At 36.6% G+C, this 21,424-nt stretch overlaps 4 protein-coding genes across 6 annotated transcripts; 3 read left to right on the top strand and 1 right to left on the bottom strand.

Moving 5' to 3' along the window:
- LOC120262140 (RING-H2 finger protein ATL67-like) lies at positions 1-2,599 on the top strand. Its single transcript, XM_039270204.1, has one exon. The coding sequence runs from the start codon at positions 86-88 to the stop codon at positions 674-676; it is 591 nt and encodes a 196-aa protein (XP_039126138.1). The 5' UTR covers positions 1-85; the 3' UTR covers positions 677-2,599.
- LOC120262139 (probable membrane-associated kinase regulator 2) lies at positions 629-4,964 on the top strand. The gene is made up of 3 exons (XM_039270203.1): positions 629-703; positions 3,549-4,666; positions 4,771-4,964. The coding sequence occupies exons 2-3, from the start codon at positions 3,580-3,582 to the stop codon at positions 4,818-4,820; spliced, it is 1,137 nt and encodes a 378-aa protein (XP_039126137.1). The 5' UTR covers positions 629-703; positions 3,549-3,579; the 3' UTR covers positions 4,821-4,964.
- A 6,386-nt stretch (positions 4,965-11,350) lies between these two features.
- Positions 11,351-13,147, top strand: LOC120260140 (ABC transporter G family member 4-like; the record flags this gene model as incomplete). The annotated part of the gene is made up of 1 exon (XM_039267581.1): positions 11,351-13,147. A coding segment is annotated over one exon (1,758 nt), but the record flags the coding sequence as incomplete, so codon positions are not given.
- A 972-nt stretch (positions 13,148-14,119) lies between these two features.
- Positions 14,120-21,270, bottom strand: LOC120261341. Of its 3 annotated transcripts, none has more exons than XM_039269202.1 (6): positions 20,765-21,270; positions 19,568-19,888; positions 18,978-19,118; positions 17,632-17,945; positions 16,713-17,535; positions 14,120-14,861 (listed from the first exon to the last, which is right to left on the bottom strand). In XM_039269202.1, the coding sequence occupies exons 1-5, from the start codon at positions 20,922-20,924 to the stop codon at positions 17,431-17,433; spliced, it is 1,041 nt and encodes a 346-aa protein (XP_039125136.1). In that variant the 5' UTR covers positions 20,925-21,270; the 3' UTR covers positions 14,120-14,861; positions 16,713-17,430. The 3 variants fall into 3 exon arrangements, with proteins under 3 accessions (XP_039125136.1, XP_039125135.1, XP_039125137.1); XM_039269201.1 differs by having other exon boundaries at positions 16,724-17,535; XM_039269203.1 differs by having other exon boundaries at positions 16,724-17,523; positions 20,765-21,266.
- Positions 21,271-21,424: the final 154 nt, after the last annotated feature.

Genomic DNA, 21,424 nt, shown 5'->3' with positions numbered 1-21,424 from the left:
ATAGAAAATTATCATTCACTCCCTCTTCTTTCTTTCTCTCTCTTTTTCCACCTTCTTCTCCGCACCATGCCCAAACCCCTCTTCAATGTCCTCCTCCTTCTCCTCCCCCGGCGCCACCACCCCTTCCTCCCATCTCTCTCAAACCCTTTCCCCTCTCTCCCATACCTACACCGCCGCCATTGCCGTCTCCGTCCTTCTCGTTCTCTCCGCCCTCCTTCTCGTCTCCTACCTCTGCTACCGCTCCGCTTCCCGCCAACCCATCCCCAACCCTAACCCTAACTCTAACTCTAACTCTAATCCTTCTAATGGTGTTACGCTTCCTCGTATCATCTTCGTCACGGAGGACGACGATGGCGATGGCAACGGCGGCCAACATAGCCCTGTACCGGGGCTTGACCCGGCGGCGATCAATTCGTACCCTAAGTTTCCTTTCTCGGCTGAGAAGGGTGGGGATGTAGTTTGCTCGATTTGCTTGTGTGAGTATCGTGATGGTGAGATGCTAAGGATGATGCCTGATTGCCGGCACTACTTCCATTTGATGTGTATTGACGCTTGGCTTCGGCTCAATGCCTCGTGTCCGGTTTGTAGGACTTCTCCCATGCCGACGCCTTTGTCCACGCCACTGTCGGAGCTCGTCCCACTCTCTCAGTTCCCGGCCGGCCGGCGGAGGAGCTGACTTCTGTTTGATGGGTTTTTTTTTCAGGTGCTGGACCTTGCTTCTCTTTGCTATATTATATTTCTGGTGTTTTTTAAAATGTTTTATTATTGTGTTGGAGAAGAACTATGTTTTGTTAGTGAAGCTTATAGATAGGACATAGCTCTACAACAGTAGCAGGCTTGTCAGATTACTGAATGTTTATTAGAAGCATAGTTCATAGAAAATGAGATTAGTGGAAAGTTTTATGCTGATAGAAGGCTAGTCTGATTTTAAAAAGTTTGCATTTTTTTAAAAAAAAAATTAGACTTTTTGACAGTTTTGTCACTGGGATGATGGTGTTTTGCAATCTGAAATATTCATGGTTTTGGTAAATAGATTCTTGGGGACGTTTGGGTATTACTTATCTGTTGCACATTGGATACTCAGCATATTGATTTTATCCTGGCTTCACAAGAGTATTTCTGTGTTCTTTTCTCTCAAAATGTCAACAAAGTCTGCTTGTTGAGAACCTTTTAATGTTTTGTGATGTTTTTGGAGCTAATTTAGATGTTTTTATTTGATACTCTCTGTTCAAGCAACTGTATGAATGCTTAAATAGGACAAGCAGCAAAGGCGGCAAAACCCCCAAAACTTTCCAGGTTTGAAATTGTAGTCAGAATGATATCCGAAGTTAGGAGATGGATGACCATGACTTGATAAGAGGAATAAAATTGTGTGTTAAGTAGGGACTTGCTTCCTGAGCGTATGTATATTTTTGCTGGTTGATACCAAGATTTCAATGAATTTCATAATACTAAAAAAGTCATGCTAGTAAATTGTTGTTATGGGTAAGTAAAGAAGGCTGAACTACATGACAATTACATAGGTGGATGATTTATTGGAGAAAAAAGGAGATACTCTTGATATTCTTGTAAAATCCTCTAAATAAAAAGTTTAGGATTTCTCTACCATCTTGATACCATAAGATTGACATCTGTAACCTTGTGGAGTTGCACTGTACAACCATACAGGTGAGCTTTTCCTTACTAGTATAAGCTGGACATTATCAACAAGAAGATACTAGTGCCCAACCAGTAAAACAAAATATCACACCTTTTTTCTGCATTGCTTTTGCTTTTCTCTAATCATCCTTCATTTGAGGAACACTGATGATTTTATACGGATGTTCCTCATCTGCATGATTACATGCAATGAGAGATCATGTTACTGCATCTTGTTCTTTTTTTAAGGCTTTTCATAATTCTGGTGGTTATTGGCCATTTCCTTTCATGTCAGCCTTAAATTTCTAAGCATTAGTGTAAAAGGTTTTAACCTTTGGATAGAATCAGGAAATTGATACTTTAAGCTTTTGGATGCATGAGGGGTGCTTTTTCTGTAACATAAACATTGAGCCTGTCAGTGATCCAAGCTGTCTGATGTAGTTGTTACAGATTCCTCTTCTTCAAGAGGACGGTGTGGGATTTGGTATCTACTCTAGGGAATCACAAGATTAATTAATCAAGCTTGTACAGTATAGAAGATTAAGTCTGAATTTGGTACTGAGGATCAGTAAAGTGTTGTCCATTTGACCACCCAAGTTTTCCAAGGCCTAATCTATCATGTATGTGCCTGTCCAGACAGAAAGCATCTTGTCTAGTTGAGGCCCATGTTCAACATCAGAAAGCCTTCTTTAATCTTCTTTTCTTTGTTAATATTTTTGTGTTCCAACAGGTCCTTCACTCCTGTTGCTAATTCCATGAATTAGTTAGAGTTGCAAAAATGAGCAGAGCATACAAGTAGAACATACAAGAACACATTAAGAAGAAATTTTGAGGTTTTTTTTTGGGGTGATGCACTTGTATGCCGGAATCCATTCGAGTACTTGTTATCATTAAAATATGACGGTTGGAAAGAACGGTAATCCATTACCGTGGGAGAATGGATAGGATGTCTTCTATATTATTATTATTATTTTTATTTTTCATATTCAATATTTTATGTTTTTATATATTATATAAGTTACATTTTGGTTTATTCATTTTATTTGTTGTGGTTCTAGGATTGTCACACCGCTGATGTTGTACTTTTTTTTAACTCTTTTGTCCTTGTTGTTTTCTGGTTTTGATTTTTATTTTCACGTTTTTGTTGTTAGTTACTTGTGTTATTTGTTCGTTGTTTGCTATTCCAGTTTTTTCCAATAAATTTATAGTTTATCCATCTTATTAAAAAAAAATTATTTTATAATGATTTATTTATACATCAATAACATAGTTGAGAAGTAAATTTCTATGGCATTTAAATGATTGAGAAAAAATCCTTTTTGTTTTTTTTTAAAGCAATGTAGTAACCCATGGTTAACTAGAAGGAATATTTTGCTCAAAAAAAAAAAAAAACAGCAAGAATTTTCTTTTCTTAGAATTAACTTGTATCTGCCAACAAATATGTATGTGTAGCTTGGTTTTTTTTTTAAAAAAAAAAATACATGTGAGAAATTAAACTTAAACAAATATCATAAAAAGAAAACTTAATAACAATTAATATACATTAACTGATCATCCCAATAGGACATGCTTGAATAGTTATATTAACAGAAGATAGAGTGGCTTTTGTCTGTTTTCACCCGCCAGCAACTTCTAAGTATTTGAAGCGTCTCTTTCAATAAATATATATATATATATATAAGAGAAGAAAAATAATACACTTTTTCGGCTTATATACAGCAATCCAGACGGCAGGCTTTGACTGTAGAAAAAAGTTAACACCTTCAGAAACAAAAAAACCAACTCACATACAAACACAAACACACACATACACACACACACACACACACACACACACACTTTCCAATAAGTTAAAAGGAAATAAAAATGAAAACAAATAAACAATGAAATTTATTTTTTTTTAAAAAAAGGTCTTTTCCCCACCTGTGAAGATGGGGTTTGATGCCCTTTTCATCGGCGTCTCTGTCTCACTCCCAGAAAGAAGTAATAAAAGGCACTGCTGCTGCTGCTGCGACTACGACTGCGACTGCGAGAGAGAGAGCGACTGCTTCCACTGAGAAAAAGAAACAAGCCCTTCCACTCTACTACCCCAACTCCCCTCCCCAAACATCGTACCAAAAGCGCTCCTCAAGCCCACTGGCTCTCCCCACCATGGACTCCTTCAGCCTCCTCTCCTACTGGCGCGCTGCCCTCTCTTCCCACCCCACCAACAACCCCGACCTTATCGCTACTGAAGACGACGATGACGACGATGATGATGATGCCTCTTTCTTCGATCTTGAGTTCTCTCAAGCCGTTGCTGATGCTGATGCTGAAGTCGACGACGAGGCCTCTGACGATGAGAATGCGTTCGGCCTCGATCTTGCCTCCGATGCCTCCTCCCCACCCCACGACCTTTTCCTCAAACCCTCGTCCACCATCGTCTTCGAGACTGACTCCAAGCCCAGCCAGTTCCCCGCTTCTCTCCTCAAATCCGCCACTAAACTCCGCGTCCTTATGCTCGCTTTCAAGAAGGCGAAAGGCTCCACCGCTGCCGCGTCGGCCCCGTCGTCACCTAAGCTCGGTAAGTATTTTATCAAGTTCAAGGTCGAGGAGGTGCCCATAGTGTCCTTCTTCACTCGTGACAGTAGCGCCAAGACCAAACCAGAGGTCACCACCACGGCGGACAGCGACGAGAAGAAGCTCTCCAAGGACGTCGTCCTCAAGTACCTCAACAAGATCAAACCTTTGTACATGAGAGTATCTAGGCGATACCTCGAGAAGCTCATCGGAGAACGCAGCTCATCAGAGAACCCACAAGCGCCACTCACCAACGTCGAAAAGGACAGCACCGGTGTCATCCCTACAGGCCTAAGAGTGGTCCGCAAGAAGCTCAAAAAGAGCAGATCAGCATCATCAGCGACAGCACCACCATCACCTCCTCGCCGGCGAGACGACTCACTGATCGAGCAACAAGATGGGATCCAGAACGCCATCGCGCACTGCAAGCTCTCCTTCAACAAAGAGTCTCAATCATCCCGCTCACAAGGTGTTTGATTTTTTTCCCCATATTTCCCTTTTCCGCTCTCGAGCTGTTCGATCTATTGCTTCAATGAACTCTTTTAACTCATCATCTTTGTCGCACGCGTGCAGGGTCCGAGTCACCGCTGATCCGGTCACTGAGCGACCCAGGCGAGTGTTAGTTAATGCTCGAGCTTTGGAACCAAGCCAATGAAATGTAATGAAACGTAGTGTAATGATGTTATCCATCTTAATCTTTTAATCCTCTTATTAAGCTTTGTAAATCATGCTTTTAATTTTTTTTTAACTAATTAGTTACTAAAAGAAAAATAAGAAAGGAATTGATGGTGATATGATGGAGAATGAGAGAGAGTGTGTGTGTGTGTAACTGGAGATGGTTTTCACTGGGGAGTGGGGGTTGAGTCTTGAGTGGGTTTGATAGTATCATCGGTTACTGTGAAACTTTTGCTTTTCTTTTTTATTGGATGGACTGGGGAGGGAGGTACGTAGCAGAGGTAAAATTGTCAGCATGTTGCATGGTTGGTTATGTGTTTTGTGTATGTGTTTGTGGGGCCTACTCAGGAGGAGGGTGTGAGAGGCCTCTGCATCTTGATACGCTTGTTTGTGGTTGGGGCCAGCGAATCCGATGCTGCTGCTGCTGCTTTCTCTTTGCATGGCTTTGTGCTTTGCTTCCTCTTCTCTTGTGGTTTTTCGTTTTATTTGAATGCTAACTTTTAATGAAAGAGTTAATACTGGCTTTTTTTAAAAAACTCTTGGAAATTGTGTTTCTTCAATATATGAACCTTTTTATTGTCTTTTGTTGTAAAATTTTTTTTAAACTTGTTTAACTTGGAAGTTAAATGTGCTTGTTTTCTTGTCTGATTGCATTCTTATAATGGGAAATGAGAATGAAGTGAAATGAGCTTGAAAAGAAAGTTCAGCAGAAATTGTCCATTCATTACAAGTTGATTATGGACATGCATTTGGCGGCATGAATATTTTAAAAAGAGTAGTATATAGCTTATCAATAACAGAATATGATTCTATTTTATTGCAATGTTAATTATGAATATAAAGTGGCACGGTATTTGTTTATTTTTAGTATGGATGTATCAAAAGATTTCATTTACTTGATTTAATTGGTTTATGAAAACAAAATTTAATCTAATTGAAGTATCATGGAGTGTTTTGTCCTACTTCAAATAAAATAAAATTTAATAAATATAACGGTCGGATGACAATGGAATTAATAATATAAGAGTGATGCTTGGGAAGGAACTAATCCATATGCATAGGGTTGGAGGTTCATTAACTAATTGTTCTGTTATTAATTTAAGCAGGCCTCTTAACGATGCATGAATCCCATTAATTAATTGTACGTGGTCCACAGCATAGGGGAGACACCACACTTAAAAGTTTATACTTTTTTATTTGTTATTTAGCAGGCATAACCCCCAAAAAAATTGTAATTGCATTTCCTAAGTCAAAAGTTCTACAACTCTATGTTATATCATATGTGATCATAAGTAACATTTCTTTTCTTTTTTGCATTGTATTATTATTAAATTATTGAGAAAATTGCTTATCTACACTTGTGCAAAATTAGATGTTACATTTGATGTGAGAACAATATTTGTTTTTTTGCCCAAATACTCCTCTGATTTATTTTATGGGTTATCGACCATTTCATTAGCATTCAATTATAATTAAAAATAAATTAGTAAATCAAATAAAAGCAAAAATATTTTAGAGAAAAAATATTACTACATCTGCAATAAGAAAGTTAGTATTTTATTTTTTTAATTTAAAAATAAAAAATTAAGTAGTCCATTCCATAAAGTGTTTATATTTGTAAAAAAGAGTTTTATGGATATATAAGAATGAATTATTTTTTTTTAAATAACTGAATTATTATTATTTTTTCACAAATGCACATCCGAAAATAAAAATAGTTATATAATTTTTTCTTTAAAATAATATATAAATATTTACAATATTTGGAGGAGTGTTGGATTTTTAAAAAAACACGAAGATTTATTTTTTATTTTTTAAGATTATTTATCATGAGTATAAGAGTACAATTAAACTGGTTATAGAAGCACTAAGAAAGTAGATAAGTGGGCGGTACTTAAAATTTTTTTTATTATTATTTTTTTCTCAAGTTTCAAGTTCCAACCCTAATGCGGTTAGTGAATCATGAAAGTAACTTTAGCCTAATACCACTCAACCTTTAATTATTTTGATTATATATTTGTCTTGACCAAGGACAAATGGGCCCGGGCAATATAAATAAGAGTGATTTATTTATTAATTAATTCATTTTCATGTTTAAGACCTTCTGGTTGTGATTGGATGCTTCAACTCATTGGGATGTGTAGTGGAGGTTTTCAAGGAACCACTTCAATCCAAATCTTGTCCTTCACTGAATGAAATTCAAGACTTTGAAGCCATGAATGACTCTATCAACTTTTGAATATTATTCTTAATTAACGTCCTAATATTATACTCCTAATTCACAGTGATGGAATTTATTTAAAAATAATTTTTTAATATGATAAAATGTATATTGCATTCAATGTTTGGAATTTATTTTTTTCCTTACATGTCGAGTTTAAGTACTTAAGTAATTAATATACTTATTAATATATATATATATATACTTATTAAAAATAATTAACGTCATAATTTGATGAATGCAAGATACATTCTCGAAGAAGATTCACTTTACGTCCAGAGGTCTTCTTAGACCCTGGCACTACTTTGTTGTATTAATATTAATCTAGTGCACTCATATTATGTATTTTTTGTTACTTGCTATCTTTATTCTAGTAATTTTTTTTTGTATTTCATGTTTTGTATCTTTTAAATTTATTGTATTATCTTAATTTTTTTTTTTTCAAAAGTGGATAAATTATATATATTAAAAAAAACAATAACAAAATAGTCTACAAAAAATGAAAGCTGACAAAGTACAAAAGAAATACAAACACCAAACAAAGAATCAAAATAAAAGAACAAAGATAAAAGTTTCCTAGGAGCCCAAAGACCCCAACCTGCTAGCAAAGCAAAGAAGTCCGCTCTTTATTAATTAATTTGATCATTTGTTTTAGTATACTATTTCTCAAATTAAACAAATTTTAGTTTTTTTATATGCTTGCTAACTAACTGGACCATATTCATATTCATTAAACTCAAAACTCAAAGCAACAAAAAAGAAAAAATTTTTAAAATGAAATGACCTAGAGCCCAAGTAATTCAGTTGAAATTATCCCAAGATAGTTGTAATAGGTTCATGTACTAATGCATAGATTGAGACAAAAGAATAAAGAGAGGATCTTATGTTTTGTGTCTTCATCAAGGGACAAAACAAAGACCAAAAGTAAAAATGTATTTATATCTTGTGAACTACTTTCAAGGTCACATAAATCCAAAAAGAAAAAAAGGAAAAAAACCCAAAATAAGTGATGCATTGCATGCCATACATGCATTGAAGGAGATGAACAAACAAGTTTGAGGTTTTAATGGGGAAGAAAGGTAAAGTGTAGGGGAATCTGTAGGCATTCTCAATACCAATGCATGGATGTGTTTGTGTGATGGGTGCTTTGAACTTGAATTGTGAGTTAAATTGAGTCGAACCAATTGAGTTTATAATGAACATCATTAGTTTAGTTAGTTTATACTTTATAGTTGGTCTCAGTGGCGGACCTAGGAATTTAGTTCAGCCCGGGCTTAAATAAAAGTCAATATTTTCATATTCATCACCCTTTTAATTTTTTCAGATTTTTAACTCAACCACGACCTCTCCTCGATCCAACTACGACCCGTGGGCAGAAACCAAAACTCATCGATAGAAAGGGGTTGAAGTCAACTACTATAATTGTGAGGGATGTTTTGAAACAATTTTTTTCAAACTTTATTTAAACTTAAAAAAAATTAGTAATTTTTAAATAAGAAAAAATTTTCAATGCCACATTATTAATTTAATTTTTTGTTGATTATTAAAAAAATCATAAAGTTTAGATCATTATTTTTTTGTTATATAATTTTTAAAAATTTCCACAATTTTTTTGAAAGAAAAAACCTTGTTTTTAATTACTAAAAATTAATAAAAAAACTTACAATTCGAAACTCCAAGATTTTGAACCACTGGTGAGCTCCTATCATTCAACTCCCATAAACCACTCAAGCACATACCCATTACATGTTAACTAAACACAAACAAAATATTATTAAACATTAATATTCATATAAAAAAATATTATTAGACACGGTTCTTCTAAAGTTTTCCGGCCGGCCAGCCCGGGCTGGCCCCCATGTGGGTCCGCCCCTGGTTGGTCGGTCTTATATTTTGACTCTTTGGTACATTACATTTGAGTTCACAACGGAATTAGCTAGCCAGCACCGGCATATATGAGCAAATAGACTAGAATATATATATATATATATATATATATATATTTGAAACAAAGTGTTTACTTGATTAAATTAATTTGATTGAATGACCTAGGAAGTTTACCGATCGAAAATGATCAGGTGGAGGACTTAATGATAATAATCAAACACAACTAAATCTTTTTATGCAATACTTTTAGTACTAGTGCGTGTTTTTTTACTGTACGCTGTGAATTTAACTAAAAGAGATCTAATAGTCACTGCTATAGACGGAGGATCTCCACCAACTATTATCTTTTGGGAGTATTATACAACTATCACTATTCCTCTTATTTGTTTTTTTATTTATCCCTCGCCCTCTTTTTAACTAAAACTTCATTCATTTACTACCTCGTTGTCTGTAGATTCATTCATTCACTACTTGTGACTTTAGTCCACCATGTATCTTATCACTTTATATATTATATTTACGATATTATATGTTCTTTTTTTGTAAATATGATGATTTATTATTTTTTATAAAATAATATGAACATGTAATTATAAAAAAAAAAACATAAAATAAAATATAAACAAAATTTTTTCAAGATAATTTATGGTTGTCTCTCGTTTAAATTTAAATTATATATATATATATGTATTTATTACGTTATTGTCTTTATTTAATGGCTTATTATAATCCATTGACCACAAATAAGACATTGTTTCACATGAGCTAAGACATAAATTCAAGACAAATCAATATATATTAAAAAAAATGTTCCCTGTAACACAACAATCAGTACTCAACTCACTAATTCATGAATACTTTGTGAATTACGAAAGGTGGAAAAAAGAAAATTTGAATACATATAACTAAAAATAAAATTTTTACAAAGAAATAGCTTAGAATAGATAATAGTTTGTCATGTCAAAATACATAAGATAAAAATTTATCTATATAATACAAATTAAATTATATAAAAGGAATATATTTTGGGTTTAATTTATATTTTGGGAGAGTGGCCACCATGGGCTTTGTTTTGAGAGAGCCCAAAGGCCCATCTTAGAATTTCAGTAAGAGCCCTTTTAAAGAATGGGCTGTTTGATTTTGTAATCGAAGGCCTTTAAATGAACTTCATCTTCAAGGATATTACTAGGATTGATTTCTAGCTAACATTTTGTAGTCACTTACAGATAGAGAACCATTGTTTCTTGTTTATATCCAAATGTATTACATTATAATATGGGTGAAATTTTTTCTGCATTATAATAAGTCAGATCTCCATTTCTTTTTAATTTGTTTCTAATATCTTTCTTAAGCTTGGTTAGATGATAGATCAAGTGACAGTGAGTCATAATTGTAGATTTTATTAGTAAATGTGATAGACAAAAAGAGTGACTCACTAAAACTCGTTAGCATAATATGTGTAGCTGAGCAACCATGCATGAAATGCTAAAGTTTAGCTTTATATAATCCAAACAAAAGAAATAGAACTTGTATTCAAATTCAACCAAATTTATTTTTACTTTATCTATAATGAACCTAGTTATGCTCAATGCACAGGCACACATTTTATATATCCTCCTTTCTTAAATTCAACTATTTTTATTGATTTAAAAGAATAAGATAAATCAATACAAATAAGTAATAACATATCTACATAAAGTAATAACTAACCAAATATTGTGACCTATCAAAAATAATAAAACTCAAAATGCAGCTTAGCCATAAGTTGTGATTAAAAATTATCCTGACAAGTTTTGACACCCCTTGTGGGCGACTTTTGTTGCTTTCATAAAATATATATATATATATATATATTCTGGCAAGTAAATGAAAACTATACAGAAAAATAAATAGACTCCATGTAGCATCATCTTTCCATGATTATTTTGTCAGACCAATTCTCACATTAAATCCAACTAAATTTATAACTAATCACAAATTTTCCTTCAATTTATTTTTCTCGAATTTTCAAGTATATCACTAGTCCGATTTCATTTTCTTAAAAAAAAAAAATTACAGTAAAAAAATTAACTTCAAGTAACACAAACAATCAAGAAAGCCTTCTCCACAACTAATTAACAATCAAATAATTTAATCACCCATACTCTCCTCATCCTTTTGTGTCACACTCCCCACTCATCATCATGCATAAGCCAGCTCACATGCTCACCCATTCCAATCTTCACTCTTCTTCTTCCTCTTCCTCTTCCTCTTCCTCTTCACCACCATCCCAATCCAAACCTCCTCCTTCATTACCATGTCCAACCTCAACCATCATCAACAACAACAACAACAACAACAACAACAACAACAACAAGATCATTATCATGAACCTCCAAAAACCTACACACTAACAGCACACTCCATCTCCTATACCAAACAATCAGCTTCTTCTCCACTCCACCTCCTCCACTCACTCCACGTCCACCACCTTCCTCCATTCTCCACAACATCTCCTTCACTGCCTACCCTTCCCAACTCCTTGCCATCGTCGGCCCAAGCGGCGCCGGCAAGTCTACTCTCCTTGACATCCTCTCCGCCCGCACCTCCCCCACCTCCGGCCATCTCCTCCTCAACTCCACCCCACTCCGTCCTTCCCTCTTCCGTCGCATCTCCTCCCACGTCCCTCAACACGACCTCTTCCTCCCTCTCCTCACTGTCTCCGAGACCTTCACTTTCACTGCTTCTCTTCTCCTCCCCTCCTCCTCCTCTCCTTCCTCCATCTCCTCCACCGTCTCCTCCCTCCTCTCCTCTCTCCACCTCTCCCATCTCTCCCACTCCCTTCTCTCCTCCTCTCTCTCCGGCGGTGAACGCCGCCGCATCTCCATCGGCCTCAGCCTTCTCTCCGACCCTTCCATTCTCCTCCTCGATGAACCTACCTCCGGTCTCGACAGCTCCACCGCCTTCTCTCTTCTCCTCACTCTCCGCTCCCTCTCCCTCTCCCGCCACCGCACCATCATCCTCTCCATCCACCAACCCAGCTCCAAACTCCTCTCCACCATCGACTCCATTCTCCTCCTCTCCAACGGCTCTCTCCTCCACCATGGCGACCTCCATTCCCTCTCCTCCCTCCTCCTTTCTTCCGGCTTCCCTCTCCCCTCCCAACTCAACCCTTTAGAGTACGCCATGGAACTCCTCTCTCATCTCCACTCTTCTTCTTCTTCTTCTCCCCCTGATCCTCCATTAACTAATATACCTTCTCATAATCACAACCGCCACCTTTGCATGTCCGTCACCTACACCAGCTCTCGTCCCCACGAGATCCTCACACTCTATTCTCGTTCTTGGAAACTCATCTACCGAACTCGCCAGCTTCTCCTCACCAACACCATCGAAGCACTTGGCGTCGGCTTCCTTCTCGGCACTATTTACATTAACATGGGCTACACCAAACAAGGCATTGACAAACGTCTGGGTCTCTTCGCTTTCACTCTAACTTTTCTCCTCTCTTCCACCACTGAAACTCTCCCTATCTTCGTCGGTGAGAGGCCCATTCTCCTCCGTGAGGCTTCTTCCGGTCTCTACCGTCTCTCTTCTCATCTCTTTGCTACTACAATGGTCTTCATCCCTTACCTTCTCTGCATTTCATTGTTGTACTCCGCCTCTGTTTACTTTTTAGTTGGTCTTTGCTTCACTTGGGAGGCATTCTCATGCTTTGTGCTTATAGTTTGGGTGGTAGTGCTCACAGCCAACTCCTTCGTTCTCTTCGTTAGTTCTCTAGCGCCGGATTACATCGCCGGAACGTCACTGGTGATGGTGTCATTGGCCGGATTCTTTCTTTTCTCCGGCTACTTCATCTCAATGGGAAGCATGCCTTCGTACTGGTTGTTCGCACATTACTTGTCACCGTATAAGTATGCGCTTGATGCGCTGCTGGAGAATGAGTATGGGTGTGCGGCGGCAAGGTGCTTTGAGAGAGAGGATGGAGTGTCGACGTGCATGGTGACCGGCGCCGACGTGCTGGCTCGCCGGGGGTTAAAGGAGGGACAGAGGTGGGTGTGCATTGAGGTCTTGTTTGGGTTTTTCTTCGTCTATCGTTTGCTCTATTGGCTTGTGCTTTCTCGGCGGGCCTCCATGTGTAAGAAATAAATTATTATTATTATTATTATTATTATTATTTAATAATAATGGAATAATAATAATGATATTATTAATTATTAATTATCTTTTTTGTTTGCATTTATTTGTTTATTTTCTTGTTTTATTAACACTATTATTGTTACGTGTGGGACATGCATAACCTTTGCCTTTGGTGGACTGTTCAGACTTCTGCCTAAATCACGTCAAACAGTAAAAAGAGATGATTGGAGAAATACAAACACTAGAGACAAGACAACATGTATTTTCATGGGTTTAATTGAAAAATCCAAAAAATTGTTCAAGATTTAATAAATAATGAGTTGATGTTTTATTGATCAAATTCTTTAACATGTAATGAAGAAGTTCTGCTTTTATACCATTTAGTCTCTTAATTATATATATATATGTAAAGTTCATATGCGAGTAGACGTACATGCACACATATAATGCATAAGTGTTGTTTATTCATAAGAAATTCTTTGATTGATTTAGAGCAGTATAAAGTCACCACCAAATTGGTTGGTGAGTTGGTACCTTATGTTTTGAGTGGATATATATATATATGATATATAGCGAAGCGAACAATAAGATAAAATAAGTTTGGGAGTTGTGCTTGAGCATGTGTTCACGGGCGCTTATGGGCTCTTTGGACGGTTTCGGATTCACGTGAACTCTTGTTTGTCCGGAGTGTCTGGAAATCGGAATGAAGCTGGTCTGACCTGGACTTTGGGTCCTGCCAACCTACTTGGCATTAGCCTTTTCATTATTTGCAATTAGGCTCGCCCACATATCATTCAAATTACCATTACCATTTTGAGGATTTATTAATAACTAGTGCTTGTCTACATGTTCTAAAGAAATAAACAGGTTGATGAACCCATAACCCTTTAATTTTTGTATCCTTGGTTCTTTTTCTTCTAAATGTCTATAAATCCATAAAAGGTAATAAAATAATAATCAAATAACCCTAAAAAGAGGCAAGAAATCATATATATAGATAGATAGATAGAGAGAGAGAGAGAGAGGAAAAAGAGCTACTACAAACTTGCACATAACCCCAACTGCTGCATGATTAAACACATACAAACAAAGAAAACCTAAGCTTTCCAGGTAGATTGCCAGTTAATCAGGACAGCTGATGGCAAATGCAATCATAAACCATCTGTTTTTGCCATTAATAAAAACTGAATTATGATAATTAAGCAACTGATTTTGTTTGGTATGGCCTTTTAAGCTGAAACAATAATATACAATCAGAATCTCTTACTCCCCCGGCTCCAATCCTTGATAAAAATCCCTCCAAAGCTCCTTAATTTCTGCTTACTCTCACCGTCTCTCTCAAATCTTGTCGGAGAACGTACTGACAGACCTAATGGTCGTACTGAACTGCCGAGCAAAGGCTTCCGGCTGATTGGGATCTCTCTTTCAGGTTTGCCGGAGGATGCACCATCTGCGGAAACTGACCATCTCACAGGACTTCTAGAAGTGCTGTCGATGAGGTTGGAATTCTTTTCACCAACAAGCTTATGTCTGGTGGATGGTACACCTGCACTTCTAATCGGATCGTTGTGTCTAGTTGCAAGAAATGGTTCATCTGTTTTCCCTGTGGGAAACATAGACTTGCGAGCTTTCATGGTCTTCTGTGAAGGAGCCTTTGGCCACTTGAAATTATTATTGCCTGGGTCTCCTATCCTGATGGCACTGAAACAGTTAGCCATCTCACAGAGTATCTCAGCAGCAGCCACAGCCCTTGGAGAATACCCTGATCACAAATAATTGCATAAATGAGATCTTAAAAGATTGAGTTTCACATTACAATGCTGGAAATGCTACTTTAGCAATCCCACTTGGTATTTAACTTAATAATGCTGGCAAGTTGATAAGAATGGATTACAAGTTGGTGAAACAAGCAAAATCGATCATGAAGAATGTTGCTATAATAAGTGAAGAAAAAAGGAAGAAAAGCAGCATGCATCCATAATTCATAAACTCAGGCACTAGCGGGTAGATTCTGACTACCAATATATTTCCAACGTATCGGTCTCCTCGACATCAGATGCTTTTTATTCATTTCGTAATTCATGCCAGATTCCATTGTTCATAGGATCCTCAACTTCTGTCTTAATTAAAAACACAAATTATTAAAGTGTACCATCCAATCATTTCTGGAAAATTTTCTCATACAAAAATTTAATGGAACTGTACTTGAAGCCAAAGAAACGTCACTAACCAACCAAGTCGTGACAAAACTTAAGCATATAAGTTTAACCACAAAGGCCAACCTTAAGGGATTAATTACCAGAAACAGGATGAAATTCCGGAAGGTGATTGACTGTCATAGATCAGACTGTTTGCTCAAACTCTAACGACAATCACACGACAATGGTAGCTCTAGTCACAAACTCAGACCTAGCGACCATCACCAAAAGATTTTTTACCACAACTGACCCTTAAGAGGTTTACAAGGATTTTCAATTTATTACGATTATATGAGAGGGATGGAAACCAGTGATAACACCTAGTAAACTTCCAGTGCTCGTTCTCAGAGATGAATTGCAATTGCACACCAAGTGCATTACACATGATGTCATCTGGTATAACTTTTCGGCAAGTTTTACAAGTCTCTACAACCTACGACCTAATAGCCAAGATAATTTTTTTGTTGAAAATCATGGTATCAAGTGTATAGACCCCATGCAAGGAGAATATAGCAATGATAAAAATACTGCATGGAGCGAATGAAACAGATAGAACTTCACACACAAACAACAGAAGAGATCCCTAGAAGTTTGATCATGAATTCAACTAGGGTTTCCACAACAAGAATGCTTGACAGACACAGGAACAAAGACGCATACCTTAATCATAAGATTCTACATGCCTATATATGTCACAAAATGAAACAGCATTAAGCGCCCATAGGTTTCATGCTTCTTCCACAGCCAATCTAGCTGTTTCAAATTTTTCAGCAAATCACCATAAGACAAAATCTGCATGTACATTTCTGGTCCAATTTCATAGTAGAAGACCAAATAAAACTGAACCAGTAATACTATGACAGCAGAATTATACCAAACCAAGGAACCAAACTGAAAAAACCCACCTAGAACATATTGGGTCTTCTAATACTTGGTCAATTGGGTAAATGAAGAGAGAAGTGTCAATCTCATGAGCCAAGTTCCAAACTCTCATTCAAAAATAAGGTCATTTGGTGTAACCATTATTAGTCTATTTTCACCAATACAACTTTCCTAGCGATGATATGGCAACTGAATTTACCTTGAACACAAAATCATGCAAAATCAAGTAGCACAATGACTAAATCTAGATGCATTTTCAAGGAAAACACATTCATTGAATGCCAAAAAGGACTTAAAGAACAAATTATAGCTGGTTTTCCCTAAATAAGACAGCATCATAATTTTAATTTTACCTTCAAATCCAGCATATTAAGACATAAGATTTGAATACAGCAGATAACCTACTTCAGAATGCAACGTCACAATTTATTTGTAGATAGCAGAACCATGATTCTTCTAGAATGCAAAAAAAAATCTTACATAAATGCATTAATTTATTTTAAGTAAGGGATATCAAAAGTACAAGCAGATACCAAATTGTCACCTGATTGAAACCCCTCTGAAATAGACGAACACCATGAGTTTTGGCTGCAGTCCACACCAGAGCTTTTACAAGGGTAGCAATTATCTGAGAATCCCTTCGAGCTACAAGCGATAGGATCTTTATGGCCAGCAACATTCCCCACATATCTTATTTCACTTTCAAAAGGACCATCAAAGTTTGTTAGTTTTTCTTGACACCTAAAATCTCCTTCAGCAAATTGTGATCCTGAAGCCTCTGCATGTTCCTGCATCAAACTGTGCTTCAAAGAGTTACATGGCTCCAGAGCACCAGATGGTCCATTTGAGGTGGGGATATTGAGAGTTTGGCTTCCTCTGGATCATAGGAAGTATGTAATGTGTCTTCAGAAGGATTAATAGATGGAGACAACGCATTTACATATTGCACAAGATCATCTATCATTTTGCCTGTTCCGGTCTGATTGTTTTTCCCCATTATCACATTTCCCAGCATCTGACACTAATGGAAAACAGCAATCTTTAATGGAAGGAGAATTGTTCCATAGTCGAAGCCATCTACCTTGGCACGTGATCCTTGTTGAGGATAATTTTGAGTCAGTACTAGTTTTGAAGACTCCATTATGACCAACTGACCACGAGAAAGGGGGCAAGCTATCACTCCGAAGAGTTGTCATATGTGTAGCAGACTGCAAGGAAAATGAGGGCATGTTTGAATCCAACAAAAGAGCATCAAGGGTATGGATAGGAGAAAGTGCCAAACGATCCAGGATCTCCTTGGGATGACAAAGGGCCTTTCGAGTTTACTTGACCAAGATTCTCCCCCTTAAGAATAGCCAATATAGGGAAAAAGAAAAAATAAGAAAGAAGAGAACATCTTCATCAAAAATGCAAAATACAAAACTAAGGAGAAACTCATGCTTTTAAGCTCACCTTGCTTGGTTCTGATTCTTCAATGGTTTTGAGCATGCTGTCAGAATCAGACATTCTCCCTGAGCACTCATTAAGGTTGATAATGCTTGTGGAAGCTTTTCTACTGCCACCGCTATCAACTGAACTATGGGGCATAAGTATACTACAAGCCTTTCTAACAGAGACTAGAATACTTTCACTGGAGTTTCCAGTTTTCTTCCCTTTATCTGGGCATAACTTGGGATAGGTGTAACTTCCATCAAGAAGTTCGCTCAAGGACACCTCATCCACAAGTTCAACAACATCATGAGGGTCTGACTTCAGACCATACAGTCCTGAAAAAGAGAGGTTTATGCATCAATACAAAAGCTACATAAGGGCAAAAACACAACCATCAAAAACTATCAACAGCAATAAGTTACTATAAAGTATATAACTAGAGTATCAAAAGGCAGACTGTTAAATGAAACATTAAATATCACAGCACTTTGGAATTGGGAAAAATCATTTCAATTTGACTATCTACTTGTGATGACACAACTATGAAATTGAACATAAAGGCCTATAGTTTTTTATTTAAAAAAAAAAAAACAGACGAAGTTAAAAGACTGGCGGTATTCAGTTTGTTTGGGATAAGTTGGGCAATGTTGGATTTGGGGTTTAACTGTTCAAACTTGTTTTAGGGGGAAAAATTTTCAACTAAAATTGACCAAGATACTATTAATATTTAGCACTGCATACATCTAGCATTAATATTGAGTGCTGTATATGTGCCATCTCTAGCCTTAGTATTTCGTGCATCTCTCAGTTTTCATGTCATACACTGACACATCAACACAGGTACATTACTGGACTAAGCTATCATTATACATCAAACACAAAATGAAGCAACAGCTCCATTATTGTTAATGTGTTTCAATAAAGCCCATGCAGAATTTCTACATTTAGAAAAGCAAGTGCAAAATTTTGATATTGCGATGATCAGGGATTAAGGGTAACAACAAGCTACCATGCAAATTTTTCAAGAAATAAAAGTGAATGGCTCAGAATGCATCCAATAGCACCTTTGGTTGTCAGCAAATATTATGTGAACATTATTGAAGTGAATTTTCAAGCTGTTGGAGTGAATTAGATAATTATGGCATTTGTTTTTACCAGGAAAAAAGCTGTGTTGAAAATGCATATCCATGGATAACAAAACACTTACAACTTAAATTTCTGCAGGCCAAAAACTCAACAAACAGACACATTGACATTAAGAACTTCACGAGCAAGTTAAATTCTGTAATACTTATAAACCAGATAAGACAAATCAGAGAACACTTGAAATAATACCAAAATATTGTATCTGCGCAGTTATTTCATACCATGTATATTGTTGGCTCCACAAGTCAAATCTGAGCCGACTAAACCAGCCTCGTATTTCAACCTCCCACATGCCCTCAAGTTCTTCTTCTCAGTTCTCTTGGTATCCAGACAACGCTTTGGCTTGGTCATCCGTGATCTCTCTGGATAAGTATATTTCTTCTATTAATATAAAATAAGCATATGATATCTTGCTGAATTACCAATTACTCAGTGAAATAAAAAAATAAAAAAAAAGGAGCAAGTTCAAGCACCGTTTGAACTAAGAGAATTGTCAATATGCATATTTTTTTTATCTGCAGACAAATATATAAGAATTTTACTCTGGGCCTGATAATCACAAGAGAAGCTTTGTAGAAAGTAGAATGACAAAAGATGCCAAGGAGTATTGACAGCCAAGCAAACAAATAGAACTAAAAGTGGCAGATTTTTTCTAGCCAAACATGATAAAGTCAAGGTGATAATAAAATATCCATGAAACAGGCTCACAGCTGTACCTGACAAAAACTTCACAAAGGAAACTTTTCTTGAAACTATTAGTTAAAAATAAAAATACTTCACTGATGGCAAGCAATTCAGAGATTCATATTACCTGTATAGTTGCATCTTATGAGGTCAAGGCCCATTTTGATGGAAGTATCATCACAGGCATCAGAAACAATTGTTTTAGAGGAATGCTCTGGTTGATCTGTTCTTAATCGCTTAGAGCAAGGGAGAATACTTGGATTCTTAATAGTTTTCCTGTTTGACTGTTTACCATCATTATCAAGGGGTACCTTCTCAGGCCTATCTGTCTCTCCAGGATGATGCCTTTTACTATCATTCTCCACACATCTGAAACTTGGAAGCTTGTCATGTTTATTGAAATCTGCATCAGATCTTTTGTTTCTGGAAATGGAGCTATACTCTGGAGCTGCAACCATACATTTGTCAAATAACTAATACAAAAACAATCGAAATAATATAATGTACTCCATAAAGTAAGGACCTTTTTTTTAAAAAAGCAAGGCAAGTTTTAAATATGAGTTAGTTTCAGACTCCAAAGATAAATATGAAAATACAGAGGACTATAAATATATTGAAGCACTTAAAATAAATTGTTGGTTGAGAAAGAAAAAAAATTGATATTAAATGAAAAAAAAAGTGAAATATGGGCAAATAAAATTTTTTGCCCTGGTTTTGACATCCAACTCAAGGATAATTCCACTACAGGTGTTCTCACAGCAACTCTAGGTGCAAGAGCTCAGACCCTGATTCTCAAAAATTAAATCATGTATTGAAAGAGCTCCATTCAGTATCCAATCAAACTTTAGGCAGGTAAGTTGAGGGAAAGCTCAACTAGCAAGCGATAATCAACATCCACAAAAGATAAATTTTACAACTTCAATGGATTCAAAAGTTTTAGTAAAAGAACTAGTAGAATTTAGTCATAAACTCTACAATGGCATATTAAATTTAGAGGAAAAAGAAAGAATTGAAAATTAAAAAAAAAAACATCAAAGACAAACCATTTTAACACATTTCCTACCATTTTCCTGTCCATTTTATGTTCTTCAGGCAACCAAATACAAGAAAAGATTTTTCTTTGTTGTTTTCTCTCCTTCACAATTTTCAAAAATCCAAATAGAAGATCAACGACTAGAAAAAAGGAACAAGAAAATTTTGCATAAATCGAACATCTCCAATAACCGGATCAAGTAAAGAACCAAAAATAAAATAAAATCAAATACATATAACAAAACCCTAAAAACCACAAATCACTCCAACCTCCAACTCCACAAAACCATACCTTTATGATAAGATCCGCAACCAGAGGGCCTATGGGTGCCAAAAACCGAGGAACCCGGGCCCTTCTCCGATTCCCTAACCCTAGGGAACCCATCAGGCGTTGGCGACAGCAGCTTCGAAACTCCAACAGACGCAGTCAAAGGCAACTCCACAGCATCCATACCCTTCCAAGGAGGATGAAAAAGCCCTAAATGCTCCGATCCAGAGTCTCTCTCATCGATCAGCCACCAAAATCCGATCGAGCTCCTCCATCTCCGCCTGAATCCATGGATCTCCAAGCCCTCAACATTGAATTACACGCAGATAATCCAAGAGCTAGAGATTGGGGCAAGAGATCAAGGGAAAGAAAGAGAAAGAGAAGGGATTGGGGCGTTCTAGGGCTGAGACATGGGCGATCGAGAGAGAGAGGAAGGGGTTTATATAGTTTTCGGGAAAATCCAAAGCTCTGAAGTGACGACAGAATATTCCGGCGTGAGTGGATGATGTGGCCGTTTGCTGTTCGGGCTTCGTAGCTGTTTCTTGACCATTTGGTGTCCACGGGCTTTTAATGGGCCGGCTTCGCTTTACTTATGTGGCTGCTTTGTGTGAAAATGCCATTCAAGTTTCAGACTTTCCAATTTAAAAAAAATATATATGTATTTTTTTAAAAAAATAATACACT

This window comes from Dioscorea cayenensis, chromosome 5 (genome assembly GCF_009730915.1).
Source record: "Dioscorea cayenensis subsp. rotundata cultivar TDr96_F1 chromosome 5, TDr96_F1_v2_PseudoChromosome.rev07_lg8_w22 25.fasta, whole genome shotgun sequence".
NCBI classification, from domain to species: domain Eukaryota; kingdom Viridiplantae; phylum Streptophyta; class Magnoliopsida; order Dioscoreales; family Dioscoreaceae; genus Dioscorea; species Dioscorea cayenensis.
The sequence above is the reverse complement of the archived record's forward strand: the minus strand, read 5'-3'. Positions and strand labels throughout refer to the sequence as shown.